The 16,956-nt window shown below is 35.4% G+C and overlaps 3 protein-coding genes across 4 annotated transcripts; 2 read left to right on the forward strand and 1 right to left on the reverse strand.

Annotated features, from left to right (window-relative positions):
• Positions 1 to 5,995: 5,995 nt before the first annotated feature.
• LOC18052802 (protein CHUP1, chloroplastic) lies at positions 5,996 to 10,177 on the forward strand. Its single transcript, XM_006449415.2, has 6 exons — positions 5,996 to 7,469; positions 7,933 to 8,064; positions 8,174 to 8,355; positions 8,466 to 8,577; positions 9,643 to 9,777; positions 9,871 to 10,177. The coding sequence occupies exons 1-6, from the start codon at positions 6,312 to 6,314 to the stop codon at positions 9,997 to 9,999; spliced, it is 1,848 nt and encodes a 615-aa protein (XP_006449478.1). The 5' UTR covers positions 5,996 to 6,311; the 3' UTR covers positions 10,000 to 10,177.
• A 43-nt stretch (positions 10,178 to 10,220) lies between these two features.
• LOC18052803 lies at positions 10,221 to 13,282 on the forward strand. 2 transcript variants are annotated; one of them, XM_006449417.2, is made up of 4 exons: positions 10,221 to 10,952; positions 11,120 to 11,196; positions 11,923 to 12,034; positions 12,853 to 13,282. In XM_006449417.2, exons 1-4 carry the CDS (start codon positions 10,549 to 10,551, stop codon positions 12,980 to 12,982), a joined length of 723 nt encoding a protein of 240 aa, XP_006449480.1. In that variant the 5' UTR covers positions 10,221 to 10,548; the 3' UTR covers positions 12,983 to 13,282. The 2 variants fall into 2 exon arrangements, with proteins under 2 accessions (XP_006449480.1, XP_024047821.1); XM_024192053.1 differs by lacking the exon at positions 12,853 to 13,282 and adding an exon at positions 12,163 to 12,312.
• LOC18052805 (protein trichome birefringence-like 38) lies at positions 13,186 to 16,428 on the reverse strand. Its single transcript, XM_006449416.2, has 5 exons — positions 15,822 to 16,428; positions 15,515 to 15,686; positions 14,168 to 14,343; positions 13,920 to 14,078; positions 13,186 to 13,835 (listed from the first exon to the last, which is right to left on the reverse strand). Exons 1-5 carry the CDS (start codon positions 16,121 to 16,123, stop codon positions 13,544 to 13,546), a joined length of 1,101 nt encoding a protein of 366 aa, XP_006449479.1. The 5' UTR covers positions 16,124 to 16,428; the 3' UTR covers positions 13,186 to 13,543.
• Between the last annotated feature and the right edge of the window lie 528 nt (positions 16,429 to 16,956).

Raw genomic sequence — 16,956 nt, forward strand, 5'->3', positions numbered from 1 at the left:
TTTAACCGCATTCAACATGCCCTAATTGTTGAGATTTTATTATAGAGAGCAAGATATAGTTCTTTTCTTATTATAGTAGTAAAAATAAATAAAAATAAACACAATAGATTTCTTTTAAGAGAATGCAAGCATTATTTTTATGAGATTTTGTGTTCAAGAAATTAATCTAATTATGTGGTTAGAAGACTCTCTATTTTTTTACATTTTAGAAGAATTATATGTTGGATAAATGAATAAATTAAGATTAAAGCAAAACAAAAAGATTGAGAAGAAAACCGAAAGAGAATAATTTTTTAGAATTTTAGAATTTTCATATTTTAATTGGGGTTTATTTTGTAAAATTATTGAAATTTATAGTTTTTAATATTACAAAAAATAGTAGAGATTGTTGAAGAAAATGACAAATAAATTTTTTAAAATTATGAAATTATTATATTTTTATTAAGGCTTATTGTGTAAAATTTTTAAAATTTATAGTTTTTATTATCTATAAAAAACAATGAGGACTGTTAAAGAAAATGTTAAAATTAGGTGTTTGGTATAACGGAGGCAAGGTAGTTCCGTCCATATAAAATATTCTCATTAAAAACAACAAAATTCGCTCAAAAAAATTTCATTTTCCCTCGGTCGCCGGTCCACCTCTTGTATTTCATCATCCACATTGTCTTCCATTCTTAATTCTACACAAACATTATACGACAATTAAATTCACAACATCATCATAAATAATTAAAGAGAAATTAAATTGTCATTTTTTATTTATTAAAATAATTGGATATTGACATTATCCAATTAAGGGCAGATTCTACCAAGTACAGGCACCCTATTCCCCAGGTCTTTCAAAAGTAATTTTAAAATATTAATCTTAAGGTTAACTTTGCAGCCAATAAATGAATCTTTTCAGCTGAATTGGAATTTACAGCACCTGGAAAAGAAGCAAGTTGGATGTAGCCGTCGAACGGTTGCCAACATAGCACGGGTAATAGTTGTCAGGCCGCAGCGTCGCGGACGGAGTTTGAATCAGCGGGATTGTTAGTGGCAATAGTTGAATCAGTTGAGGCTGAAAGCGGCGATGGTTGATTTGGTTTGGTTTAGCAGCAACGAAATTGGAGTTTGTGGAATGTTGAAGCTGGGTGAGGATTTGAATTTTGAGAAGAAGATTGATTATATAAATAATTATGCGTGTGCAAGTGTATGACAATGCTATAATTAAGCTCGTTAATCAAAATGCTGCACGTGCATATTTCTTGACTTCTGTGCATTGCTGTGATCATGTAACTGCCCTCAATATCAAACGCTGCCCAATAGTCCTAAATGTTCAAAGGGGTGATATGTCAAGATATGGATAATTTTTCTTTTAAGTGTAGTAGGGTCAAACCTCAAGGGAGATATTAAAAAATTACACTTAAATTGAACCCCTTTGTGGGAAGTTTGGCAAAACAGCCCTACTTGGTAATTCTGTATACACTCCAAACTTTTACATGAGAAGAACCAAATAGGATGATTAGTTTACTGATCCACCAAAGCTTTCGCCTGGCCATAATAGCCAGTACACTCAATTAGTCCCACATGTGGGGCCACTCACCAATTTTCCCGTTCAATCATTGTAAGCATGAATTGATGTCTTTGTTTTTTTTTTTTATGGTATATTAAATTATCTGCTATCAAAATAATATATTAGATTTTAATTAATTCATTTTCAAATCGGATAGGATTATTGGGGCGGTAAAACTCTCTCAATAAGTATATTAACGTAACTGCATTCTCGAGTCTCGAATCGAAAACTTTGATTAAGCTAGAATAAATGTCTTTTTAAATATGTGAGTTAATGTCCCAACATTATTTGGTCTTAATTTTTGAATTATGTTCTTAGCAGACTTATAGACTATACCGTAAATATATCAATTAGATTCTAAATTGTAGTAACTGGAAATTGGAAATGTGCCTATCATTTTAGCCATTTGGGCTGAGACTGAAGATGATAGATGTTAATGTGCCTTAAATTTTGTGTGTGTGTGTGTGTGTAAATTATACGCGCGCGCGCCGCGATGAAATCAACACTCAATTAATATCCTGTTGCTAACATGTGACAACTTGGACACCTCAAATTCCCTCAACCCTCAGCTACTAAAGTAGCAAAACACCCAACTCTTAGTCCATAACTCCATAAACGCTTAATATTTGTCTAGGCTAAACGATCAAAGGGAAGCCCCATTGAGGGATTTGCATTAAATCATGCTTCGTTGGCCTTTTTGCGTGGGTTCCGGCTTCTGCACGAGAACGCTATTTAATCCGATGGTTTGAGGCATTGAGTTTGAAAGGACCACTCATTCATTTCCTCTTCCTTGTTCCACTTCTTTCATGCTAGCTTTCTTTGACACCGCTAGCTCTTGGCATTTATTCCTCTCACACTTGTTTCTCACCTCTCCTGCTTGAGAATTAATAATATATAAAGGTTTACGATTATATATATGTATGCTTGCACATGCCGGCCAGGCTTGCGTCGTCTAAGATGAATTACGTAGGAATTAATCCTAACAAGAATCCTGTGTCATTCTGAAGGAATTCTTTTGTAGTGATGATATTACATAGCTGTAGCTGCCTTGCCGGTGCTGGAGATGAACAATTAATAAAATGTCACATGCGAAGAGAAGGTGAAGTGTGTGTGATGTTGTGTAATGTTAAGGGGCACAGAGAGAGGCAATTAGTGGGGTTGGTTCTTCTCGACTAGATGACATTCACAGAGGAGCAGGTCATGTAGCCTTGACAAATTAAATGAGACAAGCCAAAAGCAAGGAGCGAGTTCAGAGAGAACCACTTTTCCTGTCAACGTCAGGGAAAAATCTATGACAGCAGTCGCACACTCCTTGGCAATGAAACCACGAACAAACTGCAAAAGGATTTCTCCGGAGAAATTTTAGAATACTTTTAATATAATACAATTAATTAGTGCATATAATGTATGTCTATGTATGTGGTTTAATTTAATATATTAATCGCTTGAATAATAATTTTTTAAAATAAATTAATATATATAACAACATTATTTACTTATTAAATGATTAATATAGTACTTCTTATATATTTTCAAAATTTTCGGATGGTTTAGAGTCCTGTTAATAGCCCACCATAAAGCTATCTTCAGCGTTTCACTGTGAAAGTGACGTGTCAGCCATGTAATTCCAATGAAGATGCTATCATGAATCACCTCTCTCGATTTTGTGCAGGAGGGGGACATATTTATGCAACAGCTAACCCACCCATCCTAAAAGAAGTAGTTGAAATCAGCTAAAAATATATGCTTTCAGCTCTGCATTTTTAACCTCTTTTTACAAGGCTACAAGCCTACAGCTAGATCCCCTCGTATTTTATTCTCTTCAATCTCAATAAGATTTAAAATTACGCTAAATAAGATTTAATTATTTAAGTACGGATTTTGACTGAATTTCCTAATTTTACCGGTTCATCTTACATGATTTGCGAAGCTCAACTAACTTGGTAGTTGAAATTAACTACTAAAAATTAGAGCAATGATAAATTATAAATTTATTTTATACGAATTAATGTGGCATGATTAAATCAGTCTACATAATAGTTTAAAATTAAAAGCACTTTCGATTTCAATAATATTACCTACTGTTTTTGGCTTGCTAACTCAATTTTGTAGTCTCCTCGTGAAACCAAAGTATGTAACTAAGTTGTTTTTATTTTGTTTTATTTTTTATATGTATGTATGGATGAATGCATGTACTTAACCAAGATGTAAAACAAAGAGTCACGAAAAACTCACGAAAAACTCGTGATATTATATATATATATGAGTAGTTTTCTAATACGAAATCTTTGATTTTAATAGAATTATGAATAAGTTAAAAAATAAAATAAAATAAACACAAACTTATTACACTGTATTTTATTTTATAGTGTATTAAAATTAAAATTTTTATCTTTTAATTAATATTTGATTTTAATAAAGTCAGATATCAAAACTTAAAGCATTTAAATCGATATTTTTTAAATATTCCCATACTCTAAAAATTCAATTGAAACATTATATATATATATATATATAGTAGTTTTCTGATAAGGGATTTTAAAGTGCGAGAAAGTCCGGGAAAGCTTTAAAACCATACGACTTTGAAGGCTTACAATTTTAAACCTTTAAAATCATGCGATTTAAAATTTTTTTCATACTTTTCCGCATTTTAAAATTTCTAACTGGAATATTTCTCATTATATATATATATATATATATATATATATATCGATTCGCAGATTTAACTAAAACCGACCGTTGGAGGGACCGTTTCTAGCTTCTAATGTTTTCACTGTTTGTCATCAGTTCCATTACGTTGCTATCACCAACTTAAACAGTGCCTCCAAGAAAATCAAATCATTTTAACTCCACGCGCCTACAAACGCACGCTCCTGTCACGAATTCTCGTATTTGTCATGCGGGGCCCATTCATCAGCTTATTTGATATTTTTCTTAGGAAAGATATGGGTCGGATCGAATTATTTGAACCGGAAATAGAAAATGTTTAATTACCTGCAAAGGCCATGATAAGATTGTTAATTTGTTATGATATCTTTTAATTCTTGAACAAATGTTCAAGTATAAATTTTTACTTGACAGTTATCTTACAAATTACATTTAATAAACTTATCTTACCATAACGACTAAAAATATGTACATCTTTTAATTTAGTCCAACTTATTTATTTCATGAGACATTTGTACATTTTTTAAAATTATAATTTAAATAGCACATAAGATGTATTGACGTATGTAATTTCTCTAATTTTATTTTATTTCAAATGCACAACAGTTTGCTTTTTTAAAAAATACAATAGTTAAAAAGTTCAATAAATAATTATTTTATTTAATAACTAATAGTTTCAAACAATTATGCACTTGATAATTAGCCATTTATTTCTAGCTATTAGTATTTGATTGCTAATGATTTTAGCGGGAATAAAATTATAGCACCTCATTTTGAAATATATTCTGTAACTCAAATCTAAATAAAATCTCTATGGTGCGAATTGGTAAAAACTGAAAAATGTTGGCCGAATAGATGATAAATAAATGCGAATTTGACCAATAATCGTAGATATTTAAAAGATCCATATCTAGAAAAATTCAATTCATATTGTAAAAAAATGCATATTCGAATGTATAAATTGAGAATCTACGCAGATTTGAATGCACTTATATTCAAAAAATTAGATATATGAATATGTATTTTTTTAAATAAATAAAATAAAATATAGAACTTATATAAGAATATACAAATTCTAAATTAAAAAAGCATTACACATAAATATTATAAGACAACCAAATATTCATAAATATTATTTTAGATTATTTAAGATTTGTTTAGTGTTGGATGATTATTTTTTATTTTTAAATAGTTAAAATATTGTAAATTTACAAATAAATATTTTAAATGTGTGGATCTGAATACTTGGAATATCCATTCGAAATTTGTATGAATATTATCCTCATTTTTTTTATTACATGGGACTATTGTTCAAACTACAACTCATATTACATGATACTATAATTGATATTTACAAATCAAATTATTATTAAGATCAATTTATATAAATTCTTATGAAACTCTGCCTAGATTTTTAACCTTCATTAATATTTGAGGGATGGATACTTCATTCACATTTGATTAAGAGAAAAAACTATATTCACTTAATTATACATTATAATTAACGAAAAAAATTACCCACACATTAAGTTTGTGGGGGTTTGAACTGCTGCCCTCCAAATCCTAACAACTCGGCCAAAAAATATTATCCTCATTTCGATTCACAATAAACCATGCGGATCTAAATACCCAGACATCAATGTGAATCCGGATCCGCCAGGCCGAAGGTCCGAACTCCGAAGGAAAGCGAGTGCAAGACTCTTCCTACCCGACAGGATTGTACAACAAAATGCAACAAAAATATATTATTTTTATTATAATTTCAAAATTTTTTCAAACTGGATCCGAGAAAAGAAGACCGTTTCTCGTAAAGTGTGTGTACTCTCTTTTAGTTTTATGGTCAGTTCCCTCGTTAACGTTCTTGCTCTCTCCCCCTTTAGATTCTGAAAACTTCAATCTTACAAACTCAAAGTTTCAGACCAAAGTCTCCGCCTCTGAAACAAAAAAGGCAAAAAAAAAAAAAAAAAAAAAGAGGAAAAGAAACGAAGACTGAAACGACGATAACTAAATCTTCAGTTTTGAGAGCAGAAGCAAGAGGACGGTAACGTAGATATTCTAAAACCGAACTGAAGAAAAACTAACCCTATCAATGGTGGCTGGTAAGGTGAGAATGGCAATGGGTTTGCAAAAATCACCTGCAAACCCAAAGCACGAAACCCCACCGCCAGCAAAGCCACCCTCACCTTCACCGAGCTCGGCCAAGGCTTCTTCTCAAAAGACAGCCTTCTCACGCTCCTTCGGCGTCTACTTCCCACGCTCCTCCGCCCAAGTCCAGCCTCGTCCGGTACCCGATGTTGCCGATCTCCTCCGCTTAGTGGAAGAGCTTCGTGAAAGAGAGTCCCTGTTAAAGACCGAACTCGTTGAGCACAAGCTGGTTAAAGCGTCAGCTGCGATTGTTCCAGTTCTTGAAAGCGAGATCGCTGCCAAAAACACTGAGCTGGAATTATCCTTCAAAAAGATTGAATCTTTGCAATGCGAAAACGAGAGATTGAAGGAAATGCTCGAACAAAATAAGAGAGAGAGTGAAAAGAAAATGAAAGAAATGGAGCAAGAGATTGAGGAGTTGAAGAAAGCGGCGTCTGAACGTAGCAAAGTAGCGGAGTTATCGATCGAAAGTGACGAGCTTTCTTCTTCTCAGAGGTTTCAAGGACTAGTGGAAGTGTCAGTGAAGTCGAATCTGATCAAGAATTTAAAAAGAGCAAAGAGTTCAGACGGGGTCATTTCTTCATTAAGTTCTGATACTTCTAATCATAATCACAAGCTTGAGCGACAAGATTCTAAGAGAGAAGAACCAGAGGGTGAGAGACCAAGGCACTCGCGGTGTAACTCAGAAGAACTCACCTTCTCCTTCGCCTTCGACTCAACTCAGTCTAGTCTCAGATCACGTGTTCCTCGCGTGCCGAATCCACCGCCAAAACCATCATCATCCTCTTCACTTCCAGCAGATAACAAACTTTCAGCGGGTAAACAGTTTCCTCCACCGCCTCCGCCTCCGCCTCCAGCGCCAAAGCCGTTGCCTGCTCCGGCAATGTCAGCGCCTCCACCGCCTCCCCCGCCTCCGAAGGGACTGAGAGCGGGGCCAGCGAAGGTCAGGAGAATTCCGGAGGTAGTGGAGTTCTACCATTCTTTAATGCGCAGAGATTCGCGCCGTGATTCCGGTGCCGGTCAGTCGGAAGTTTCGCCGGCGACGTCTAATGCCCGTGACATGATAGGCGAGATTGAGAACCGGTCGGCACATTTACTCGCTGTAAGTGTTCGGCTCCCGGTTTGTTGTGTGTTTTTACGGTTTTGCCACCGTGACAAGTGACCAGTCTTGAAGGCCTTTTTTGGTCCCCTACTAATTATTTTTGAATTTTATTGTCTTTAGCTAAAGATGAGACACAGTCTAGATTCGAAGTTGGCATAAAATTAAATGATTTTGAAAGCCGTAAATTTTATGGAATTTAATGGCAATTTCGACCATGTATTTATTTGTGATATATATATTTTTTTCCCAAAAAAATTTTACATAGAAAAACAGATGTGGAAACACGGGGAGATTTCATAATTATTTTTTGAATTTTATTGTTTTTAGCTAAGATGAGACGGTCTAGATTCGACGTTGGCATAATATTAAATGCGTCAGAAAGTAGTAAATCTTATGTTATTTAATGGCAATTCCGACCATGTAATTATTTGTGATGATTTTTTTCCCCCAAAAACTTTTACAGATAAAAACAGATGTAGAAACACAGGGAGATTTCATAAGGTATTTGATCAAAGAAGTTGAAAGTGCTGCATTTACTGATATTGAGGATGTTGTGCCATTTGTGAAATGGTTGGATGACGAGCTCTCTTACTTGGTACATTTCGATTTCCCCACTAAATTTTATTAGGTATTACAAAGTTGTTAAACTTGCTGTTTCATAAATTCTTACATTGAATCTTGAGTTTCACATGTGTTCTTTTTAGGTGGATGAAAGAGCAGTGCTGAAGCACTTTGATTGGCCAGAGCAGAAGGCAGATGCTCTGCGAGAGGCAGCATTTGGATATTTTGATCTCAAGAAATTGGAAACTGAGGCTTCTTCATTTCATGATGATGCTCGCCAGCCATGCGGTCTGGCTTTCAAGAAAATGCTGGCCCTGCTAGAAAAGTAATTCATTGCATTAATCCTGTTTGTGGAAACCTGTAATTGTATGTGAATTTGTTAAAAGAATACATTTCAGTTTATGATTTCTTTCCTTATGTTAATGGATGCAACAGGTTGGAGCATGGTGTTTACAATCTCTCACGGATGAGAGAATCTGCCACGAAGAGATATAGGGGTTTTCAAATTCCCATGGATTGGATGCTTGAAACTGGAATTGTAAGCCAGGTAGTAATTTACTTTGTTATACTAATTCAATTGGAGTTTGGTTAATACAAGAAAATAGTAAAGAAATTTTTACCCCATGAAATGTATAGCTTGAAACTTTTAATGTGCGTGTAAAACACATACCAAGATAGATTACAATTATGTTTTTCGATTTAGGTTATTAGTTTTACTTTCTTTAGTTGCAAAATATCCTGCTAACATAGTAAACTCCATCAATTTGATTGCAATGAAACTTATAATATTTGTTCACTCATTTCTACCACTAGCTGTATTGCAAAACTTTCCATCCACATGGAAATTCTGGCGAAGAAAACTAATGGTGCTGCAACACCTTTTAGGTGGTCCCCTTTAGGAGTCACCGTTTGCAAATCTTTGGAAGAGCAAGAGATAATTTGTTTTGACATTGTCTTCTATTCCGTGTATTATTATTATTATTATTATTATTATACTATTGAGTAGTTGTATGCAAAATGACAAAAGGAAGGTTAAACATTGTGCCACTTTTTCCTGCATTCGCACATGTGAACTCCGAGATTTTATAGGTATCTGCTTGTCTGCTTCTTATTTTAATGCAGGATTATTAATATACCAGGAGTGTATTAGATTTTCATAGTTGACGGTTAAAAATCCTTGTACATATTATTTTTATGTCAACTGGGATGCTATTACAATCTTTAATTACTTGAGAAGATTATAAGACCTTGCTGATTGTTAAAGAAATTTTTTAATGAGTGAAATGAGTCTATCAGTGCATATCTAATATATTAATACTCCGATCATCAAAAACCCAGAGATTTGTTCTAGTCTTCATCGTTTAACCAGACCCATGTGGACTTAAAATATGAAGAGTGATGTGTTTCTGTGTGACTTGATGACTAGGTTAATGTTACTTGAAGAGTGGATCTGATTTTATGACTTTATGTGGTATTAATTAGAGATTCTCCGTTACAAGCTTTTGCTAGTCACTTAACTCTTTGGAGCTGCATGATGACTCCCATTTATTCAATCATTTTTGTTAATTTAACTTTGTTTTTGTTCAAATAATAATGAGTTTCATAATTGCAGATCAAGCTAGCATCAGTTAAATTAGCCATGAAGTATATGAAGAGGGTATCTGCAGAGCTTGAAACAGTTGGGGGTAGCCCTGAAGAAGAGGAGTTGATAGTCCAAGGTGTTAGATTTGCATTCCGTGTACATCAGGTAAAGTCTTAAAGACTCGTATAAAATCAATTCCAACAGTTAGTGGTTTCCCACATTTACTGATGACATGGTCACACTTTTAATTGTTGCCAGTTTGCTGGAGGATTTGATGTTGAAACCATGAGGGCATTTCAAGAGCTGAGAGATAAAGCCAGATCATGTCACATACAATGCCAAAACCAGCACCAGCAGAAACTTGTTTGCAGGTCTACAGCCTGCTAAATCTGCAGCAAACTCAGCTTCAGTATTGGCTCGTACCCCAGTTTTTTATGTAAAGATAGAGCACCGTGTTTGTGAATACAGTGCGAGTAGCCCCCTCGCACTCAGATTTATTTATTAGTTAAGTATTATTGAAGTGACCATATATATCAGTAGACGGTACATTCATCCATCCATAACTTAGTTCTACTGGGTGGTCTCTCAATATGGAACCGAGCATTAAAGCTTATAACTGAATCCAACTGTTATTTTCTAAGATGCTGCTGGTCTCTCAAATCGGTGATATTGTGCTATAAAAAAGAAATAAAAAACTGGAAATTCAAACAACGTCCAGCTTGCTTTCAAATCAGAGGCAGAAAATTTCCTATTGGGACTTAAAATGAGATTGGATGCACCGAGCATTTTAGCTAGAGGTCTTCTCCACCCGCAAAATATGAATCAAGGCGAAACTCTGCGCGTTCCTCCAGTCCCACACAAGAAATTTTACAGCAGAAACAAAGTGAAAACAAAATAATAAACGAAGTTCCCAAGTCAGCACAAAGTCAATGTGGTATGGGGGAATTGTTTGATATAGAAGGGCATTTTGGTCAGTATGTATCAATTTTCGATGTGAAAGATGATACAGCTGGACTTTCTACTACTGTCTTCGGAAATCGGTGCAAGGAAATGAGTCGGACTGGGTGTGGGAGCTGGTTACTAAATTTGCCATCGACTGCTCTTAAATCCAATCATCCAAGTGTTAATATTCTTAAGAGCAATACGTTATATTCACCAGACCGACTTGTTTCTGGATCATATCTTCGACCTTCTCCTAGGTTTTGTGGCCAAATCAAAGCGCCGGCAACAGCAGCAGCCATGGAGGCTGAGCCAAGTGGAGGCACAGCCACCAATAGCATCTCAAACCCACCTATGAAACTCTTGTTTGTTGAAATGGGTGTTGGCTACGATCAACATGGGTCTGTATATCCCATACCAATTTTTCCCTTTCCCCATATTTGATCGCTACCTTGTGACTTTTTTGGGGTTTAAACATAGATATGCTGACAGTTGTTCAATTGTGATTTATTCAGTTGTTTAATTGTAAATAGACGAGAATTTGATAAGTTGGAATTGCATGCAACAGGCAAGATGTTACAGCTGCAGCTATGAGGGCTTGCAGGGATGCCATATCTTCCAATTCCATTCCAGCATTTAGGAGAGGTGCATCTTTGTTGAGATTTCTATTTATTTTTTTTTTCAATAATGTGTACAAATAAACGCATGCTTTGAGTTTCATTAGATATCTAATATGATAATGGAAGAATGTGGTATTTTTGTGCTTTGCTGGAAAGAAAGAATTTTGACACAAGTAGTTGAGACAAGGGATCTGCAGCTGTTCTCACTTTGTTTGATTACTTTTGCTTTCTTTAGTTTGTAGAATTTCACGTCTAGTCCTTAGTTGTTTCCCTAGGAATGGTTCTTCTGCAAGAGCAACAATATTGATCTCTTGCATAGAAATTTCTGGACTTCTTATTAGCTGTATATTTCCAGAGAAGAGGCTTCTTAATTTTGTGAGTGCAGGTATTCTTTGGATTTTGGTACAACTGCATTCTGAAGGTCTCAGGCTGTTGTTTCTTTGAATTTAAAAGCCTAAACAATATCCATCCTCAATCCCCAGTAAAACAGTTAAATGAGACTGGATAACAAACCAAACCTCATATATTCTCTTATTACCTGAGACTATTTCATTGTGAACCTTTTTTCATTAGCTATCATGATGTTGAACATCTAAATTTTATGATTCTTCATACTCTCCAAACTTTTGGAAGATTTCTACTTATGTCGGTCTTTCTTAAAGTTTTGTATTTAGTGGTGTTTATAGTATGCATTTAGTGCCTTAATTGTGATTATTGTTTCATTAGCAATAATTAGCTGATGAGGTTGCAGGGTCAATACCTGGTGTCTCTTTTGAGCAAATGAAACTACTGATCAAGCTGGGGGTCCCTCACTCTCTTCAGCAGCTGTTGGACATTGAGCGGGTCAAGTCAGTGTTTCCATAGTGAGTATCTGCACATCTAAGAGATGAATGCATAAGTAGTCCTTATTGTTTCATGATGTCAACTATAAATTTTCGGTGGTCGAGGATTCTTAACTCTAAATGCCATATCTGGTTGAGAATACAAGCAGGATTTTTTCAGCCTCCATCAAGAATGCAAGTTCACGACCCTAATTTTGCTGAAGAATTCCTGACTTGCAGTGTTCTAGCTCAGTTAGAATATGATGAAGCTGTTGTCGAATCTAAAAAGAAGTCCTATAGGTTTAGTGGTAAACACATTAAACATCAATATTTTTTTAACTAAAACTGAAGTTAATTGAGTTTGAAGTGGATTGAGCTACAATCTGTATGTAGAAGCTTGAAACAACATGCTATGCAAGCTATTCATGGATATCAATTAGACGCAGATCTCAAAATTTTGAACCATTTTCATTTCGAGTAATTTAACCAAAATAGCACCCCAAGAATCTTTTCTGCTTATTATGTTTATGCTACACCACTGCCTTTCCAAGCTATGTTTTTGGTCATTTGTAATGATTTTGAAAGGCACCCAATATTTTTTAGCATTTAGTTATCATGTTTCCTTGGCATGGTAAAACTTTCAAATTTGTTATCCATGCCCATACAAGCTGTAGAAATCTTTCACCTCTGTTCTGGATGGTTAATAATAGTAGGTTAAACTCTAGATAAATTAGCTTCGAGTTTCTTCTTGGTGCAATTTTGCAAATGTTGTGGTTTTAACTCTTTAGATTAGATATGGGCATTACATGTACGAGTGATTTCACTGTTTGCAAACTTTAATTTTGTCTGTACACTTGCAGCGGCAAAATTTTGGATGTTGAAGTTGTTGATGGAGGCTTGATATGCTCTAGTGGTGTGCACGTGGAAGAAATGGGAGATAAAAATGATGACTGTTACATAGTAAATGCTGCAGTATATGTGGGCTACTAGTTTTTTGGTTCTTTTACATTGTCCTTGAGAATTTACTGTGGTTTACAACATGGATCTCCTTTCAAAATGAAAATTATCATTTATTGGAAGAGGAAAATAATTGGGAAGATGCTGATTTCTGATTTCACTGAGTTTCTCCTCAGTTCTTGGTGGACCAGAATGGTTTCGGAACCATCTAGCCCATGTTCTCAAACTAACATAAATCAAGCAGAAGTACTTCTCTATTGAATAAATGTAAGTTTACAACAATTCTGTTACAATTTCCCCTTCATAGCAGTCTGATGTCAATTACACTTGCAACTGTCAGTCTCATTCTCATGTGAAAGCAATTATTGTGGTTTGAAAAATCAATCTCTATACAATTGATTTTAAGCCCCTTATTCTGTCGACAAATATACAAGCAATGGTAAAGAATAGAAACTGTCATGTGGTATAGAACCATGACATTGTGAGGGCAGCATACAGGAGCTGGTTCCGGGTATCAGGCAGACCTGGAAGACACCAATGGCTGCAGTCAGTGCCGGAATGCTTGCAGCTATATGTTGATGGGTGAGCATCTTTTCACATTGTGAGGGCAGCATACAGGAGCTGGTTCCAGGTATCAGGCAGACCTGGAAGACACCAATGGCTGCAGTCAGTGCCGGAATGCTCGCCGCTATATGTTGACGGGTGAGCATCTTTTCTCAGTTGTGAAAGCGTCGTTATATCCAGCAAATAAACCGGCTTGTTAATAGAACTCAACACTTTGTTCACAACTGAAGCAGCTGGAGGTACGCCTCCTGGATATGTAGATCCTGATAGTGGTTCCAATTCTCCCAAGCAGTTCTTTTTCCGCGAATTCCATTCCTTGCCCCTGGTTTCGGTTAAAGAAATGAACTTTTTGAGTAGAATTTTACGTTTTGACCTAACATTGCAAGAGCTAGTGCACTTCACTTACTTGTAATGGGTGGGAGAAATGCCCTGGAAAAATACTTTGGTTTTGGAAGGATCGACATTGAGATCAACCCATCTAGCCCATGTACTCATTCCTTTATAAAATGCCTCTAAACGGTCCATATCTTTAAGCAGTGTTTGCCCATCTTGAATATAATCCCATCTGCATCTCCTCGCATCACACGAAATATAGTAAGCCAATACAATAAGATGATGAATGATGGTAGCATGAGAAATGTGAAAAGATCTTACGGTTGTGCTTTTCCAGTGTGGGTCCACCAATGCCATGAATTAAAGATCAGAACGTCCATGTCTTCCCAAAATTTGCCAGCTTGGATTGAGTTCAGCGTCAGGACTCGCCCAACTTTTTGTTTAACTATATCAACCAAGTATGGCGTCCGATACAAAAGCAAAGTTACTCCATACTCCTGCACAATGGGGAAAAAACAACCACCATTTGATTTTAATTTACGTAATTTGGAATGTTCGAAAAATGTAGACTCTTTAAACTGCTGGAATCTAGACCTATTTTACAAATGTCCTAGTTTGAAAATTGACAGAAAAATATTCCGCAAGTGCCAACCTATATCTGTTCACTGTAATCGCTATTGAATAGTGTAATTAATTAACTACAAACATTTGGGAATCAAATAATTGTTATGGGTATGCCAGAAAAAAAGAAAAGAAAATACAGATTGGCGTGTTCTAATTTCTTGGTCACAGCTGTGATATGTGAGTGTGGTTGGTAATGAGCTGTCCTATGATCGATGGGGCGCCTTAAGATCACATATCAGCCGCCAACTAATACTGTGCATACATGCAACCTCTAAAGCCCATTGTTTCTTTGCTTTCTTTGTGCTGAGTCAAAAAAATAGCAATGATAAAGACAAAGATTTGTTTAAAGAGAGGTGACAAGTGGGGTTTGAACAAATTTTGTAAATAAATAAAAAAAACTGCCGTGGCCTAATCTTTCTGTTTTATCAATCTTACATCATTTTTTATTCTCTCTCTTTTCCCTTTCTCTTCCTTGCTCAAAAGCCGTTATCTTACGTTCGGCTAGAACTAAATAATATAAAATTGAATTTTATATGAAACCTGCTTCTTCCAAGGAAGGTAGAAAAATGAAAACTTTCAGTTAATTAATAATAATAATAATGAAGAACAAAATTATTTCTTGTAACAGCTTCAATGAACCAAGAGACAAAAATGAGAGATTTGACATGTATAAATAGACATTTGGCCAAAAGAAAATTGTGTGGCTGCGAATTTAAATCTGGCGATGCTATTTTGAATGAAGACAAGGACGCGGCTCGTTTATTATTTTCATGCCATTTTTATTTTTACTGATTTCTCTCCACACGCAGTCTATGTCTATCACTATAAATAAATTGGATGCTATGTAACCTAGTTATGGGTCTACAGTTTGCCTCACATGCACTTTAGACGCTGTTTAAAATAAAAAAGAAAAAAGAATACTCCTTTGTATAAAGTAGACAGCGGAGGAAGATTCAGTCCTTGCAGGGACAGAGGTCAGAGGAGAGCCTCGGCCATATGAATATGAATATAATTGAATTTCATCATAAGGAAAAATAAACTGACCTCAAAAGAAACAGACGACAGTGTTTCCTTCCTCACAAAAGATGTCTTGGCGTTCGGCACCGACGCGTGAATCATACACGACAACGATTCCCACATATTCAAACTCAGTGAGTCCCCCACAAACATTATCCTTTTCCCTCTATATCTCCTCAGAAAATCCCCACCATCAAACCTGCAGCATATATAAACAACCAAACTATATATTTAAACAAAAAAAAATCACTTTTTTCACCACAGAAATGAAAAAAAAAAAAAGTATTTGCTTTTGGTTGATGGGTGAGTTTTGTAAAAAAAGAAAAGAAGTGACCTGGGTAGGGCACAAGAGGCAGGTTGCCAAGAGTACTTGAGGTACTGCTTATCAGGCCTGCCATATTTGAGGCAATCAAACTCAGCATCAATGAAAGGGCAAGATGATGAATCGTAGAGTGGGTATGAAGGGTCTATCACCCATCTCCCTTGAAACAAATTGCACCCACTCACTTGCTTTCTCCCTCTCAAGCTGGTCACATTATACAAGTGCTGCTCAGCTTCTGCTTCTTTTAGCAACATTGATGACAAAAGCACAACTTGGAATAACCAAAAGAGCAAAACGTGGGAACCAAAACCCATTTTGGATTCGGGGTTAAGACACAATCAAACAGCTAATAAAGCCTGTGAATGAATTAAAGTTGCCTGGTTTTCTCTGCTTATATAGTGCGAGAGAGAGAGAGAGAGAGAGAGAGAGAGAGAGAGAGGGTTTGGTGAATTGGTGGGTTCACACGGAGTGAGATAACCAGAGGCAAGAGGACACTGATTTTTATTTCTGACAATGAGTTGGGGATATCTTGGATGGATTCTTTCTTCTTCCTTCTTGTGCAATGTGTGATGTTTCGAAATTCTGGCCCGGGGGAATTTGATAATTGTATATACAGTATACTCTTGGCTTTATGTAATTTATTTATTTTGTCCGACGAGAAAAAAAAAAAAATCAAATCTTTGGGTGAGAATGGGGCAAATGCTATGTTACATTTCATGTTGGTCTGAGAATGGGAGTCTTGTAAAAAGTTCTTTTTACATTGTTGGTCTGCATGTCACGGGACACGTTAATAATCATGCACTCTAGATTCAATTGAACATGCATAAAACTATAATTAATGTAATAATTATTTTGATAAAGTAATTAAACATTACACATGCATTATGGACTGGCTTGTCATTATCATATTAATATATATACCATACCTGCCCGGCGGGAAGGAATTACACCATCTGAACAGCTGTTTATGTCGGAAAATGAGAAATTAATGGGAGGAGAATTAATTCTCATCAGACAAACAAGAGGTGGGGAGGGGGGAATTAATTAACAAGTTTTAATCTTGTAATTATGGAAGATAGTGAAGAGAGAAATGTGCAAATAATGAATATATAACAGATTATATTGCAAGATTCTTGAATATGCTTGT

This window comes from Citrus clementina, unplaced genomic scaffold, assembly GCF_000493195.1.
Source record: "Citrus clementina cultivar Clemenules unplaced genomic scaffold, Citrus_clementina_v1.0 scaffold_2, whole genome shotgun sequence".
Lineage (NCBI taxonomy): Eukaryota > Viridiplantae > Streptophyta > Magnoliopsida > Sapindales > Rutaceae > Citrus > Citrus x clementina.